The sequence below is a fragment of the Dunckerocampus dactyliophorus genome, chromosome 5 (assembly GCF_027744805.1).
Source record: "Dunckerocampus dactyliophorus isolate RoL2022-P2 chromosome 5, RoL_Ddac_1.1, whole genome shotgun sequence".
Lineage (NCBI taxonomy): Eukaryota > Metazoa > Chordata > Actinopteri > Syngnathiformes > Syngnathidae > Dunckerocampus > Dunckerocampus dactyliophorus.
The window spans coordinates 4,141,185-4,157,064 of NC_072823.1; the positions used below are offsets into that span (position 1 = coordinate 4,141,185).

A 15,880-nucleotide genomic window follows, 5' to 3' on the forward strand; every position below is an offset into this window, starting at 1 on the left:
ACTCTAATCAGTTTTACATAATTGCATTTTTGACTTTGCACAGAGCAGCTTTGGGTGTTTTATTGGCTATAAAATATGAATAATTTATTGCATGCTGTTGCATGCTGTTGGCAGCTTTTATGTTTATTGTTTTGCATATTCAAGGGTAGGCTTCAAATTACAGCAAAACTAGATCAACCAAGTACTTGGCCCCATTAAGAATTCCAACTTTTATAAGTTACTCTCCTTTAATACTAATCACAATATGCAGTGACCAAACGTTTCCCTCACTACCCATTGACTTTCACTACTTAAAGAAAACTGCACTCTTTTTGGAATTTTGCCCAACAGCCACAATCCTGTGTGAGACATGAACATGCCTTTCTCTTTTCTGTGCGTTCTAAAGATATAAAAGCAGATAAAAAGAGCCAGGTAATTAATGCACATAAAGGGACACCTATTCTGCCTACAAAACCCGCTATTAACTTATTCAACACCAAAGAGTCTGTGTAGGCTCTCAGTCGTACAGGAGTTGTCCATCGAGGAAAAGGCTTCTTGAGACGTCATCTGTACTTCTGTGAAGAAGGTGTCGGACGTTTCGCTCCTCATCCGAAGAGCTTCGAAAAAAAAGAAAACAGATGGTTTGAAAGAGGAGTAAAGGAAGCTATTTTTGTCAAACAACAGAAGCCATCATTGAATCGGAATGGTGGTTTGAGGTTTAATTTGGACCCTGTGTTCAGCAGGTTACTGAGACCAAAACCCACAGCTCTTAGTCTTGCAAATGAGGTGAAGGCAGGGCCGAGCCAGAACAATAGATGCTAACAAGCCAGTATCAGAGTCGTTCATACCCAATTCAGGGAGCGACACTTCCCTTTTATCGGAGGTGTTAATAACAGGATAGGATTATACCACTACTCCGCCCAGGCTTAGTGTAACGAACCAATAGGAGGAAGGTGTTGGCACACCAATTCCGCCCACTCTTACTGTATTTAAGGCCTAAGCTACCAGCACTTATTAGTTCGCTGACGAAGCTCTTCGGATGAGGAGCGAAACGTCCGACACCTTCTTCACAGAAGTACAGATGACGTCTCAAGAAGCCTTTTCCTCAACACCAAAGAGGTATTTATACGTCTTTATAAACCCAAACACCCGATCCCAAAGACATGTTTACTGTACACATCTGCTATATTTTTTTGCGCAAGAGGCAAAAAGAGGCGATGACGCAACTGCACCCAAAAAGACATCACTTTTAGAGCAGTTTTAAGCCATAAAAAAGGCCACAAGGTGGCAGAAGTGCATTTGATAAGAGCTCAGCATGGATCTTTTGCATGTTAATGTTAACATGCACAGGCACACATGCACACGTGCACACACGCACACACACAGTTTAGTTGCAAATGTGAAAATTGTCAATAGTTTGTGATGTTATATTTCTAAATAAATTGGTATTTTGTTGTAAAACAAAACTTTTTTGTATTGTTTATGTTGGGGTATAGTTGTTTAGATATTTGAGCTGTCAAAGTGAAAGTTATTCTTGAAATGTTTTCACAAAAAGCTGTTTTTCCTCCCTTTTCTTGTTGGGAACTGATATTTTCCTGAAACTTACCTTTGTTGTACTGCTGATTACTAAAGAACGGAAAAAGGTAGAAGCTAAAGTTGTTTTTTCTGATGAAAGACAGGAGTCTAATCTTTCTTTTGGTAGGTTCCATGTTTATATACCATAGAACACAATATTTTGTGTGCCTTCAAAATCTAAAATGGCCGGTACTGAAAAGGTTCTCTTTTGAAAAATTGCTTTGATTGAATGAGTAAAAGCACCTCCAAAAACCTCCAACTAGGTTTTATCATTGTATATTCATGCTGTCACCATGTAAACTCCCTTCCAAAAGTTTGAGAACAACTGCAGTTGCAGGTGTGAAGCACATTCATGATAACATGCCATACTTACATGTGAAGCTCCTTCCTGGGTGCATTGATTTCACATAGCGACATAGAAATGAACGCTACACCTAGCGTTAACTTTTGTAAACTCAAAAACAAAACTACAGCAGCAGTGGTGGCAGCTCCAATATGTAGCATTACCTTTCAGTAGTGGCCTGAGGCCTTCTGTGCAACTGTGGCGGTGTGACTACGCCTGTAAAGTAGTTTGATTTGATTAATACACATAAAAATAAGAAAAAAAAAATTTATTCATTTTTAAATTTTGTTTAAAAATCTAGTGATGAAAAAACATGTGGTTATCCGTTTTTCGTATGTGTTGTTTTCAAATGGAAAAACAAATGAATGAACGATACACAAATTCAACTTGAAACCCCAGGTCATGTTTTGCAAAATAAGTAAATACTGCCCTCACCCACATTTACAAGTATTAGAAAAGAAAAAAAAAATCCCCTCTCTATGATGGTATTTGTTTTACACTTTGATTTGCTCACTTCAGCAAAATCCACCCACACAGATGTTTATGTAATGCAGTGGCTTTGTATTTTCATAGCTGCATAATACGCCGCATGATATCCAAATGGAACTGACACTATTAATATTATGACTCAATGCAAATTTTAGACAACTGTAGTGTATAGCAATTTAATGCCTATTTCATTCGTTGTTGCTGCAACTGAAAACTGTTGTTAAATTCCCTCTCCTGTTTTCTGCTTCACTGGACTATAATTTCCTGGGCTTTGGAGAGCACGATACGCTGCCCTGCACACAGGAAAATAGTCCTGGTGTGCACTTATTCTCTGTATGTTGGCAACAGATAAAGCAACAAACACACACACACACACACACACAAACACTAACATGAGTAGTGCAAACAGACCTATAAAAACCATAGTTGCAATATCCTTTACAGTATTAAGAAATGCCATGGACAGTGTCTCAGGTCATTACAGCCACTAATGGTATCCAGGATTATGCACTTATTACTTTTACTGTTGGTAGATACGTCAGCCATGTAATAGCACCTTTTACACATTTTTCATCACCTCTGTGTTAGTTTCCACACCAGCTCTGAAAAGGCACATGCACAAGTTCAATTCACCGTGTGAAAGTGTGCTTTACATAGCACTTCTTATACAGTAGATATGTATGAAAGCCTCTTAACGTTTCATCTTTGCTTGAGGTCAGGATCATCCAACTCTGGGGGCTGGCCCCCTCCCACTGTCCCACTCTCTCAGACCCCCCACCCCCAGACACACTGCTGTGTAGCTTCCCCCAGATAACATGATTAAACAGTAAGGGGCCTGTTGCTCAGCTTCTGCCTGCTAATTCAACCTGTTCACCTCCTGCTGAGGCACATGGCAAAGCCTGTTATACATCTTGGCTTTTTACCAGGGCATTACTTTCAGATATGCAAACCCTCCACACATCATTTGCTAACTGACATCAAAAGACAGTAAACAGATTTTAAGTTGCCTACTTGATGGTTGTTGCACTATAGAAAGATAGCATGTACAATATTGGATTCACAAGGTGTCTGTCACAATGTCCCACACAACAATGCAGTAGTGTCGATTTGTGTGCAATGTTTTATCTATATTTTATTCTGTCCATCCATTTATCCATCGTCTTCCGCTTATCTGGGGTTGGGTCGCGAGGGTAGCAGCCTAAGCGGGGCATGTCCTGGGTCCCCAAGGCCTCCTGCTGGTCGGATGGGCCGTGAATACCTCCCGAGGAAGGCGTCCAGGAGGCATCTTGACCAGATGCCGGAGCCACCTCATCTGGCTCTGGAGTTTCTTCCAGATGACAGCGCTTCTCAACTTGTCTCTAAGGGAGAGCCCAGCCACCCATCTGCGTGGACTTTCGCCCTGTAAAAGAGCTGGTCCAATTTTTTTACAGTTGCCAAAAAAAAAAAAGTTACTCAAACCATTGCTGGTGCACATAATAAAGGTCTTATATTGGAGACAGGTTGACCTTGGAACAGATTTGTTTTTTGTAGTGATTGTCTTCCAATTACAAAGTAATTAAGATTAAGATTAATGAAGAAGTAGTAGAGCAACAGGATGGTTTTCAACACTCAAACAATCAATATCATCAGTGCCAAGCAAAAGATAATTGCCTATTTTAGAAGAGGCACTCCACATGATACACCAGGTGAAGCCTTTGTGACTCTTTCAATCCCTTTCCGAAGAAGGATTATTTTTTATTTTTATCTTGCTAGCTGCTTTTCTATCTTTTTAATACTCACTTCTTCCTCAGCTCCATCTTTTATTCAACCTCCCCTCACCCCAGAACCTCTATTTTTATCTGCTTTGACAGTCCGTTAGCGTCTTTCCTGCTGATGTGATGAAACATGTTCGATAAGGATCGCTGAGATAACACCCCTGAAAGACGTTTGTGCACAAAACAAACAATCTTAGCAAGCAATCTTTTACTAATGAGCGCATTATATAATTTGCCATCACTGAAATATTCTTACTGACACGCCAATGGTTTGAAAACTCTAAACACAGGCTTTAAAGCTACAAATGAGATCACCAAAGCATACACGTTTCCAATTAAAGATTTAGAACTGGTTGCTCTGACACGGCTTACACAAAAAGGCTAATATTTCATCTTCATAACACCAGGTCTCTCTGTATGCCTTCTTTCAACACAGTGCCAATTACGGATAATTTCATACTCTGAAGTCAACCTTTTTTTGGCTACATAAGATCATTATGCTACTTTGCAATGGATCCTCTCCTCCCATGCTCTGCCTAGTTTTCATAACATATCTACGGTAAGACACTGTATTTTCATTTTACATTAAAATCAGCTCAGCAGCTTAAAGTTCAAAGAACTACAGCGCTGCTTCTCTCTAAAAGCATGTTGAGCATTGCATAATTAGACAATTATTGAAACAGGATGCCATCCAGTGTTTGGATGAAATGTTTTTTGCATTATTCCTTAGTACTGCTGTTTTTACTTACTTGGTCGGTATGTTTTTCTAAAGTACTTGCATGCATGCAATTGCGCATTCACAGATGCCACACACAGTGACCATATCGTAAACCAATTTGAGCAATTAAATCCACTTTTTGCAGTGTAAACATTTTGGTTAAGGAAGTTATATCAGTCTTTTTTGTCCTTTTTTGTGTTCAAGGCAGGGAAAAAACAGGACACTCAGCCTGGCAATGAGATACTCAAATGATACTCAAAGTTTACTCAAAGAAGCCTGATCATTTCAATACATTAACCCTAGGGATGCTCAGATCAATCAGCCACCTATCAGTATTGTCCAATTTCCATGAAAAAGCATGTGATCGGCATGTGCCAATAAATGCCTTTCAACGCCGATCGCAAAAGCCAATCACGTGTGGCTCGTACTATAACAGGCCGTGGCGATTCCTGCATGCGGTGTAGTGTCGTGGGTAGCGTCCTCCTCACACTTTTCTTTCGCATTGCTCAAGCTTGACAAAATAAAAATAAAAACTGTCGGCCACGTGGAACTTACCTGCCAACACGTACCATGAAAAAGCACGTAGCACGTTCAAAAGCATTAATACGACATTTGAAGACCACTTGAGGGAGTACGGTGAGTTTTTGAGGCTCACGGTGTCATCATCAGTCAAACGCCAGCTAACGCAGCCAAAATGCTGGACAACACTTGCCCGTATTTGCCTGACAGTCAGAGGGCGAAGCAAATAACCCGAAAAAATAATTGAATTCACTGGACAAGATGATCGGCCTTTCTAAGCGGTGGAAGCCACCAGTTTCGGCGACTGCTGTCTCACTTGGAGCCCACCTATGTGCTACCTGGAAGTCCTGCTAGGGCTCCACTGATGTACTCTCACATCTGAAGTCTCCTTAAAGAAGGCGTGTTATCCTCTGGAAGCTTCACCAGTGATATATGTTCTCTTGAAAGAGTAAGTAAAATATGTTTTTGCCTAAATTGAAGTGATTTTATGGTTACTTTTGCCATATTATACAGCCAATAGCAGGGATTCTGGGCCCCATGGAAAAATCACATTGCCCCTTGATTTTTTATGAATTCATCATTCATTTTATTAGTAATTACCAATTTTTTTGCCCGCCCTCCCCCGGCAGTCGGGGGACCTTGAAAGTCTCCTGACTTTACCCAGGCCAAAATAGCACTCAAGTAAAAAAAAAAAATGTATAATTAATCCATGTGATCGGTGTCGGCTGATTTCACTCATGAATGATTGGTATCAAAACGGGCAGCATGAAATCCTGATCACAGCATCCCTAATTAAAAGTAGGCCTTCTATGTATGGACAGAGAATCTTTTATATTACATAATACGGTAAATTGTTTATCGCAGTTAATTGGTTCCAGACCTGACTAGTGAATTTCCGCAAAGTAGGATTCCTTCTTTACAAATGGAATATTTTTGTGCTTATGGCATAGAAAACCTTTTTACGATTTTGTAAATAAGGTTTTTAACATTATTACAGCCCTCTAGACATGAAATAACACCCATATTGTCACCTTTACATTCATATCACCCAATATAGTAGATATAATCATAGAAAATAAGCCATTTAAGATATAAATTCGACCCGTGCTTGTGTGTGTTGCAGTAAATGTGTTCCGCGTGGAGGACAGGAAGTGACGCCAGGGCTTCAGAGTTGAGTTTTAGCTTGTTGTGGGTTACGGCCACAATAGTAGACTGTGTTATTATTCTGATTATTATTGTTCTCATTTTTATGTTGCTATCATTGCCTGTTGTGAGATCATTTAAACTTGCATCAAAGCCCGTTGTTCCGGCGATCAAGTCTGGTACTTTTCTCACGGAACAATTACTGACACCTAGTGACCAATGTACAATACTACATTCACAATTTGAATGCATCTTCCTAATGCCTAAAAAGTTAGTTCATTAGCTAGTTTTATACTTGAAAATGGTTAATGTAGGCAAGAAATTTGTACAATTTGCTTGAATTTGCATATTGTTTTACTCATATTTGGCCATATTCAACAATGAAACAGCATGATTTATTCACTAATAAATGTCAAAGCCGTGATGGAGTGAAGCTGTAACATTTTAACCGCAATGTGGCAAGGTTGACTGTACGATCCACAACCAAAGACACAAATTCCAAAGAAAAAAAACAGCATGAAAATGATTCCTAAAACAGAATGACACAGGAACTTGAAGTCAAATGCTTATTCGGTTTTGGAATGTAACCAGTTTTCTGGAGAAAAAAGTTGCAATAATTTAAATGGGAATTTTGAAGCGCTGTTGTGCATGTTGTCCCCAATTTTACGAGACTTCAACGCGGCAAGTGTCGGAGATTTAACTCAGTGCATAGGGTTTGCTTTTTCTTTGACTTTTTGCAGGTGCTTGGCAACACTCTTTCAAAAAATGTCTGCTTCTCAGGAATTATATCTCAGGGATTACGTCACATGCAGCAGAGTGCCCTAATGCCACTTAAGTGAAATAGTATGAAAACCAGGACATTCTCATCACACACAATGCAAAAACGTGATCTGTGCTGGCAAAAGCGGTCGCTTGGTCACCCTAATATGGTATGTAAAAGGAAAGCTCTTCCACCTGTGGACTCTGAAGCAGGATTTGGACGGTGTGGAACAGCAGCTGCTGAGAATGGTTGAGCCACAGGAGTGTTTGGAAGGTGATGAGTACTACTCACCTAGGAGCGACCGCAGAGCGGTTTCACTGGGATCTTAAGAAAACAACCGGCAGACAGAGCCTGTTTGAATTCAGCTCCACAGCAAAGGGAGGAAAGCAAGTCCTACTGCTGGCGTGTTGTCTGAAGAACACTGAGCGAATGGAAAATGAGCTGGAAACAGTGGAGCGCAATGGAAAAGCTTACCTGTGCATCATACAGATTTATTTCACCCATCCCTTCAATATTGAACACAACTTTGGCTTACTCATTAGTAAGCACATTTGCTTGTAACTTGTAACTTGACCTGTATGAGACCCTGTATCTGTTTATTTACAGTTATCTATTTGGAGGGCTTGCATCACCTTAGTATGTGGGGACAAAGGCAGAAGTGCGCAAACACACTCAGAGCTCAATGAGATGACAGTAAAGGCTTGCAAGGGAATTACTTAGCGTTATTATTATTTATTAGCTATTTATTAGCATTTGTGCTTGAACTGCTGTATTTCTCTTCGAGGACATAGTGTGTGGATGTCTCTGTAAAAAGAGTGTTTACAATTACAGTATAACAACTATGAAATACGAGTGAAATTAAGTTGTGATATTCAAATGCCACCTTGGTACTCTTTTCCACAGTCAAACGTTTTCTGGGTTTTTGACTTCATTTTTTTGACTCTTTACTTCCATCGGCATCAGTACTAAAAAAATATATAACAAACAACGAAAATTCAACCAACACTGCACCACAACAATATAGAAACCAATATACTCCATGGGCATTTCCAGGTTGGAGTTAGTTGGGACCTGTTAGTTGGGACACTCGTATGCCAAGGTAGCACTGTATAAATTACAAAAAAATACCTGCTGTGCACCAGTGCCTTCTCTCTTCCCCATGGTATTTAAAAGATGACGTAGTCCATGACAACTCACAGTGACAGTTTATACAAATACAGTAACTTTGGCCTTGTTGCAAAAGCCATCTGCCTGGTCTTTGAAGTTAAACTTACAATTCAAAATATTCTTTTCTTTGTCCATTTCTTCTCAATACAGTATTTGTATTGAGGGTCAAACAGGACATGCACACGTTAATCATGAAAAACATGCGTTCCGTTAAAGGAAATGATTGTTTATGCGTTAACTTTGACAGCCCTACTTTTAACATGATGTGTAAACGTGTTGCATGCACACGAGGGAAGCTCGTCAGTTTTCTTCACCCGTACTAAAATCCGTTGTCTGTACATATTATGTTGTTTATATCACAAATGTTATTAAAGAATGGATACTTCAAAACACTGACTATGGGGGGGGGAGGTGAGGGGGTTGAGCCCTTTTATTTTGATATAAACTTATTTAAGCCATTGCAATGAATGTCTTGCCCAGAGCACACATTGTTTAAATATGAAAAAATGCTGTCAGCACCGACTGTGCACCTAAGTCAACAAGGCAATATCTTCCTGCCTTTCAAGACAAATATGCACCTGCTAAACACCCACAGTAATCTTTTGAATTATAAAGCATGAATGTCTGTCCCTGAGAAGTTTTGTCTATTTATGTATATGCAGCATAACTCAATTTATTAACTACATCTCCCAACAGGATTGTTGATGATTGGCATTAATAAGGATTTAACAAGTTACAAGGACCACATTCAGACAATAGTCAATAAGTTCCATCCATCCATCCATCTTCTACGGTTATCCGAGATCGAGTCACGGGGGCAGCAGCCTAAGCAGGGAGGCCCAGATTTTCCTCTCCCCGGCCATTTTGTCCAGCTCCTCCCGGCGGATCCCGAGGCGTTCCCAGATCAGTTGGGAGACATAGTCTCTCCAACGTGTCCTGGGTCTTCCCAGTCAGACTTGCCCTGAACACCTCCCCAGGGAGGCGTCCGGGAGGCAGACCAGATGCCCAAGCCACCTCATGTGGCTCCTCTCAATGCGGAGGAGTAGCGGTTCTACTCCGAGTCTCTCCCGGATGACAGTGCTTCTCACCTTATCTATAAGGGAGAGCCCAGCCACCCTACGGAGAAAACTCTTTTTTTCCGCTTGTACCCGCGATCTTGTCCTTTCGGTCACTACCCAAAGCTCATGACCATAGGTGAGGGTAGGAACATAGATCGACCAGTAAATTGAGAGCTTTTTGCCTTTCGGTTTAGCTCTCTCTTCACCACAACAGACCGATGTAGAGTCCGCATCACTGCAAACGCCGCACCAATCCGCTTGTCGATCTCGCGTTCCATCCTTCTCTCACTTGTGAACAAGACACTGAGGTACTTAAACTCCTCCACTTGGGGCAGGATCTCATCCCCGACCCGGAGATGGCACTCCACCCTTTTCCGGGCGAGAACCATGGACTCGGACTAGAAAGTGCTGGTTCTCATCCCGTCCACTTCACACTGGACTGCGAACCGATCCAGTGAAAGTTGAAGTTCACGGCTCGATGAAGCCAGAAGGACCACACCATCTGCAAAAAGCAGAGGCTCAATCCTGCAGCCACCAAACCGGAACCCCTCAACGCCCTGGCTGTGCCTAGAAATTCTGTCCATAAAAATAATGAACAGAATTGGTGACAAAGGGCAGCCCTGGCGGAGTCCAACCCTCACTTGAAACGGGTCCGACTTATTGCCGGCAATGCGAACCAAATTCTGACACCGGTCATACAGGGAACGAACACCCTTAATTAGCTAGTCCGATACCCCATAGTCAATAAGTTGTCCTAAAATAAATATTGTATTACAGGTATCCCGTTGGAATACGCTACATTATTTTGTTTCATCCTTAGCTGTATAGTTTTTGTGTTTGCAAACAACTGCAGCCCCTTGTACACAGCTTAATGATGGGCTTTTTCTGTCGCTTTCCTGGGTTGTATAAACAGCATGGACACTGAATCGGGGGAATCAAGTCATGGCAAACATATCACACACTTGACAATACATATGCAAATTGCAACGTCTGCATAGCAGGACAGGGGTGTGCGCTTTCACACCCGACCCTCATCATTTTTTTCCCCGCCGTGTTATGTTGAAAGCTATGTTGGTATGGATATTTGAGAACCAGAAAAATATTGTCACACTTGTAAGGAATTTATTTTCTTCCCATTCACACAGCTGGAAGTGTCAACCACAGACTTAAATGGAAACCTTGTTGAGGGACCAGTTATACTGGTGATCACAGTCATCGACCAGAATGACAACCGACCCATATTCAAAGAGACCCGCTACACAGGAGAGGTGCTCGAGGGGTCCCCTACAGGTAGGTGACACCTGTTGTGATGACTTCTTGATTTCGCTGTGAGGACTGGTTGAATCTCTTTGTGGGGCTCACAAAGCCACCGTACCTGAATAATAAAACATATCTCTCACCAGAGACTTGTACATGTTATGCAACTGTCTCTCAAGACAGACTTGTTGAAAGACTCATGGGTCTCATGGCCTACTATCTATTAAAGGAGAACATCAAAGTTTGTTTGTAAGTCTCGGGGAGTACTACTGCATGTGTGATAAAGACTTGATAAAATCATTTCTGGTGGTCCCATTTGGAGAGTGCAACTTTAAAACTGGAAGGAGTTCTGGTTACCACACAATTGCTGCTAGCATTGTTAGCAGGTATAGCACAGTTAGCATGTTACCATAAGGCTACATTCACACTGCTGGTCAATTTCGATTTTTTTTGCTCATGTGTACCCTGTATCTGATTGTTTTCATGTTTTTGTAACAGTACATTTCAATTTTTTCCAATTGCGACTCGGGCCTCGTTCGACTCTGTGGCAGTCTGAACAGTCAGGTCGCATAAATCCGAACTATATGTCATCGAAAGGTGTGGTTTACCGAGCAAGACTTGGATAAAGGTACTCACCGATGTAGGCAAAAGTTTGTCTTGTCATCTGAAAATTATTTTTAAAATTATTGCTCACGGCAATGTCCCACCATTTCTGCCACCCTCAGAACAGACGTTGCAGCAAGTTCTCCACCATAGCCACAATTCTTGTTGTCTTTCTTCTTAATCCCACACGCGGAATCATTTGGTTAAGAAAATATTGACTCCCATTGCACAAAATTCTTTACTAAACACACGGAAATGCGCGTGCCATTGTGCTTTTGCGCTTGTCACTTCCCGGACGTTTTGCGTCATCAGTTGCGCATATGTAAGAACTGCATGTCCGGAAAATGGTTCTTAATTAAATACATGCACTTACTGAAGACCTTGAATTTTTCAGTTCATTAGGATAATAAAAAAATAAAGATTATGAGAAAGACTTTGGAACCTTGGGTTTCGAATGCAGCGTTTTTTGTAGGATTCTGTTTTTGACAAAAATTATACAAATGCGTCTTGGACAATACACACAAACGACTGGAGCATTCCCTGGACCTCTCTGAGCACGATCAGTTCTACACCCTGTAGTATCACACCTGTCCAAAAACTTAGAACCTAAGGCAGTCCAACTTCCATTCTGTGGTATTTTGTATATGAGTTTGGTTCCAAGGTCAGCAAGGTGTATTTCACAATGTCGCGTTCTGTCCACCTCAGATAAAACAAGCTGTGGAACTATATCATCCAATTTGTTATTTGAATCCTGTAAGAAACACCTAGTTTATCATTTAATTTTCCATTTCTTCTCTCGTTTACCATTTATTTTGTTAATAATGAATACTTTATTTACTTTCTGTTTTACAGCAACCTGTTCTGACACCATTTCACTTTGGAAATATACTTGAAAGTGATGCCACGTTTCCTGTATATGTTTACTTGTACTAGTCGAGTGCCCGAGCACTGTTGACTCAGTCTCTGTGAGGAATGGAAAGTGGTTCTTTTAGAGTTGAAAAACTATAGACAGATTCCACCCAAATAATATACTGTATGTGTGTGGGTGGTTTATTTGGTAATAGAACGCACATAGAACGATGAACAACTCCATGTCCTTTCAAGCATTGCACTCTGCGCTGATAAGACGTTGAAGCGCACTGTGTATTTCAGTGTTAGAGGAAACCGTCCTCTTTATATCACTGCAAAATTTTGCCAGAACTTTGATAAAGAAAGTGGGAAACACTGTTGTATTCAACTCGTAGCAAGTTAGCGTCTGTTGCAATGCGATGGTAATGTAAAGGTTCCTAGTTAGCACAGGTTGCAGAGGCAAAGATTTAAGGGAGACACATTACAGAAAGTGAGCCAGGAACTGTGTGTGTAGTGATGATTGTGCATGCTGCTGAAGTTCGCAATAAAGTTAACATGAGCAAGTATACAGCGCTAACCGTCCACCCTTTAAAGTCAGGTTTGCAGTGGACCAGAGTGAAACAGAATGTGTGTGGCTCTTCCATCCCCTCAACTCATCACTGTGTTCACCAACAAGTGTTCAGTGAAGGTAAACGTACTCTTAAATGTTCATTTGTCCATTTCATTCATCAAGGTGACTATTTTACTTTGTTTTCTGCATGTACATCGAGGAAAAGGCTTCTTGAGACGTCATCTGTACTTCTGTGTAGAAGGTGTCGGACGTTTCGCTCCTCATCCGAAGAGCTTCGTCAGCAAACTAATAAGTGCTGGTAGCTTAGGCCTTAAATACAGTAAGAGTGGGCGGAATTGGTGTGCCAACACCCTCCTCCTATTGGTTTGTTACACTAAGCCTGGGCGGAGCAGTGGTATAATCCTATCCTGTTATTCACACCTACGATAAAAGGGAAGTGTCGCTCCCTGAATTGGGTATGAACGACTCTGATACTGGCTTGTTAGCATCTATTGTTCTGGCTCGGCCCTGCCTTCACCTCATTTGCAAGACTAAGAGCTGTGGGTTTTGGTCTCAGTAACCTGCTGAACACAGGGTCCAAATTAAACCTCAAACCACCATTCCGATTCAATGATGGGTTCTGTTGTTTGACAAAAATAGCTTCCTTTACTCCTCTTTCAAACCATCTGTTTTCTTTGGCCAAAATCTTAACCTCGCTGTCCTGAAAAGAGTGATTGGTAGCTTTCAGGTGTAGATGTACTGCTGATTGAGGACCACTAGCATTGTCCCTGCGATGTTGATAAAGCCTTTTTTGGAGCATTTGCTTAGTTTCCCCAATGTAGTGCTCTTTGCATTCCTCATCTTTACAGTGGATGGAATAGACCACATTGCTCTGTTTCTGGTTTGGAGCCTTGTCTTTAGGATGCACTAATTTTTGTCTCAGGGTATTTACTGGTTTGAAATAGGTAGGAATTTTGTGTTGCCATAAGATCCTCTGGAGTTTTTCGGAGACCCCCGCTACATAAGGGACTACCACTCCTCTCCTTTTTGCTTCTGTGGGCTTTTGGGTTTCTTTCCCTACTCTCTTCTTTTGACATTTGTTAAAAGCCCACCGTGGGTACCCACAGGTTGAGAGCGCTCTCTGGACATGTTGTGTCTCCTTTTTCTTTCCCTCAGCACTAGTTGGTATTTGTTCCGCTCTATGTTGGAGGGTCCTAATAACCCCTAGTTTATGTTGTAGTGGATGGTTTGATTCAAAAAGCAGGTATTGGTCAGTGTGTGTGGCCTTTCTAAAGACCTCTGTAAGTAGCTGTCTGTCCTTTCCTATAATTACCTTGCAGTCTAAGAAGGCTAGTTGGTTTTCTTTAGTGTCCTCGCGAGTAAATTTGATATTGGTGTCCACCGCATTGATGTGATCTGTGAAAGACTGAATTTCTTGTTTTTTGATTATGACAAAGGTGTCATCCACGTATCTAAACCAACCAACAACCAACCAACAGGATAGGATTATACCACTGCTCCGCCCAGGCTTAGTGTAACAAACCAATAGGAGGAGGGTGTTGGCACACCAATTCCGCCCACTCTTACTGTATTTAAGGCCTAAGCTACCAGCACTTATTAGTTTGCTGACGAAGCTCTTCGGATGAGGAGCGAAACGTCCGACACCTTCTACACAGAAGTACAGATGACGTCTCAAGAAGCCTTTTCCTCGATGGACAACTCCTGTACGACTGAGAGCCTACACAGACGCATTCTGCATGTACAATTATTTTTCTCTTGAAAATGTTTGTGTTAATATTTTTGAGTGTCTGGAACTCATTCACTGGATTCACATGATTTCTTTTGGGAAAAATTGATTTGCATTTTGTTGTAATTTACGGAACGGATTAACGACAAAAACCGAGGTTCCACTGTAGCGAAATGTTGTCCACATTGCGTTTGCATTGCAATGATGTCCAATGCCTTGAATTGATTATAGTCATCTCAAGATGAAGCATGTATAGAGCAAATAATAATGGACCTTAAATCCAACGATGGGACAGCAAGTGTCAGGCTCCATTGTGTAAGGGCGAACAGCCACAGAAAATTTCTGATATGAAAGATAAGAGGAAAACCAGTGCACAGCACTTCCAGAGAGCACCACCCACTCACCCTGTCTATTAGACTGCATTAGACAAGTCTGTTGTCCTTGGCGATGTCCAAGGCTGTGGTGAGATCAAGTCGTACAAGTACAGAACATGCACAGACATCAGAGGACATCAGAATGTCATTCGTAACTCAAAGGGTTGCAGTCTCTGTAGAATGTCTGACAGAAGCCAGACTGGAATTGATCAAATATAGTATGATTGTTCAAGACGGCAATGGCAGCTGGTTGGCAGCAAACTTTGCTTAGACTTAAATAAACTGAAGCATAGAGACATATTTGCTGTGTGAGGGCTGATCAAGGTTGGGTCTGAGTAACATGCTGCTTCAAAACTAGTTTCATAATCGCAAGATCCTTAACTAGCTGTTCAAACTGTTGAGGTAGCCCAAAATACAAGACAAAATGACACATTAAAGGCTTTGTCGACACGTATACACTCATACCCTGGTACCTTTGTTAGCGTCATTAATCAATTCCAGACGGTCTGAAACCAAAACATACTCTAACCAAATGAACATTTAAGGTCACGTTTAACATGACAAAGATGCCGATGTGGCAGCGAAATCCACTCGGACACCACCTTCGAGTTTGGACATGTGTTATTTCTTGAATACAATTGTGTTTCTCACCTTCTTTATCAAAATGCTGGCACTTGCAACTTTCTTTGACTCCATTGTGAGTTATTTTGCAGCCGTGATCAAAAGAAAAGCAGAGGATTGTAACTGCGATAATTAGGAAAGGGCAAGAGACAGACGAGCAACGGAGCTGACTTCTGCTTCCTGTTTCCATGTAATAGCAAGCTAATAGGCTGATGACAAAGAGGTTTTGTGATAAAAATACATAAAGTACATTAAGAAATTGGAATCACACCGTGTGGTACACAATTGTACACATTTTACACTAACCAGAAAATGTACACAAACCAAGGCAAAATTTTGCCATGCATTTTCCACAATAACAGGGGCGTATGCTA

General features: G+C 41.2%; 1 protein-coding gene across 1 annotated transcript in view; it reads left to right on the forward strand.

The window, feature by feature from the left end:
• cdh13 (cadherin 13, H-cadherin (heart)) overlaps positions 1–15,880 on the forward strand; it is a 337,156-nt gene that overhangs the window by 167,507 nt on the left and 153,769 nt on the right. Inside the window, exon 7 of the mRNA XM_054775680.1 lies at positions 10,651–10,795. Coding sequence (XP_054631655.1) covers positions 10,651–10,795 — 145 coding nt within the window. The remainder of the gene's footprint in view (positions 1–10,650; positions 10,796–15,880) is intronic.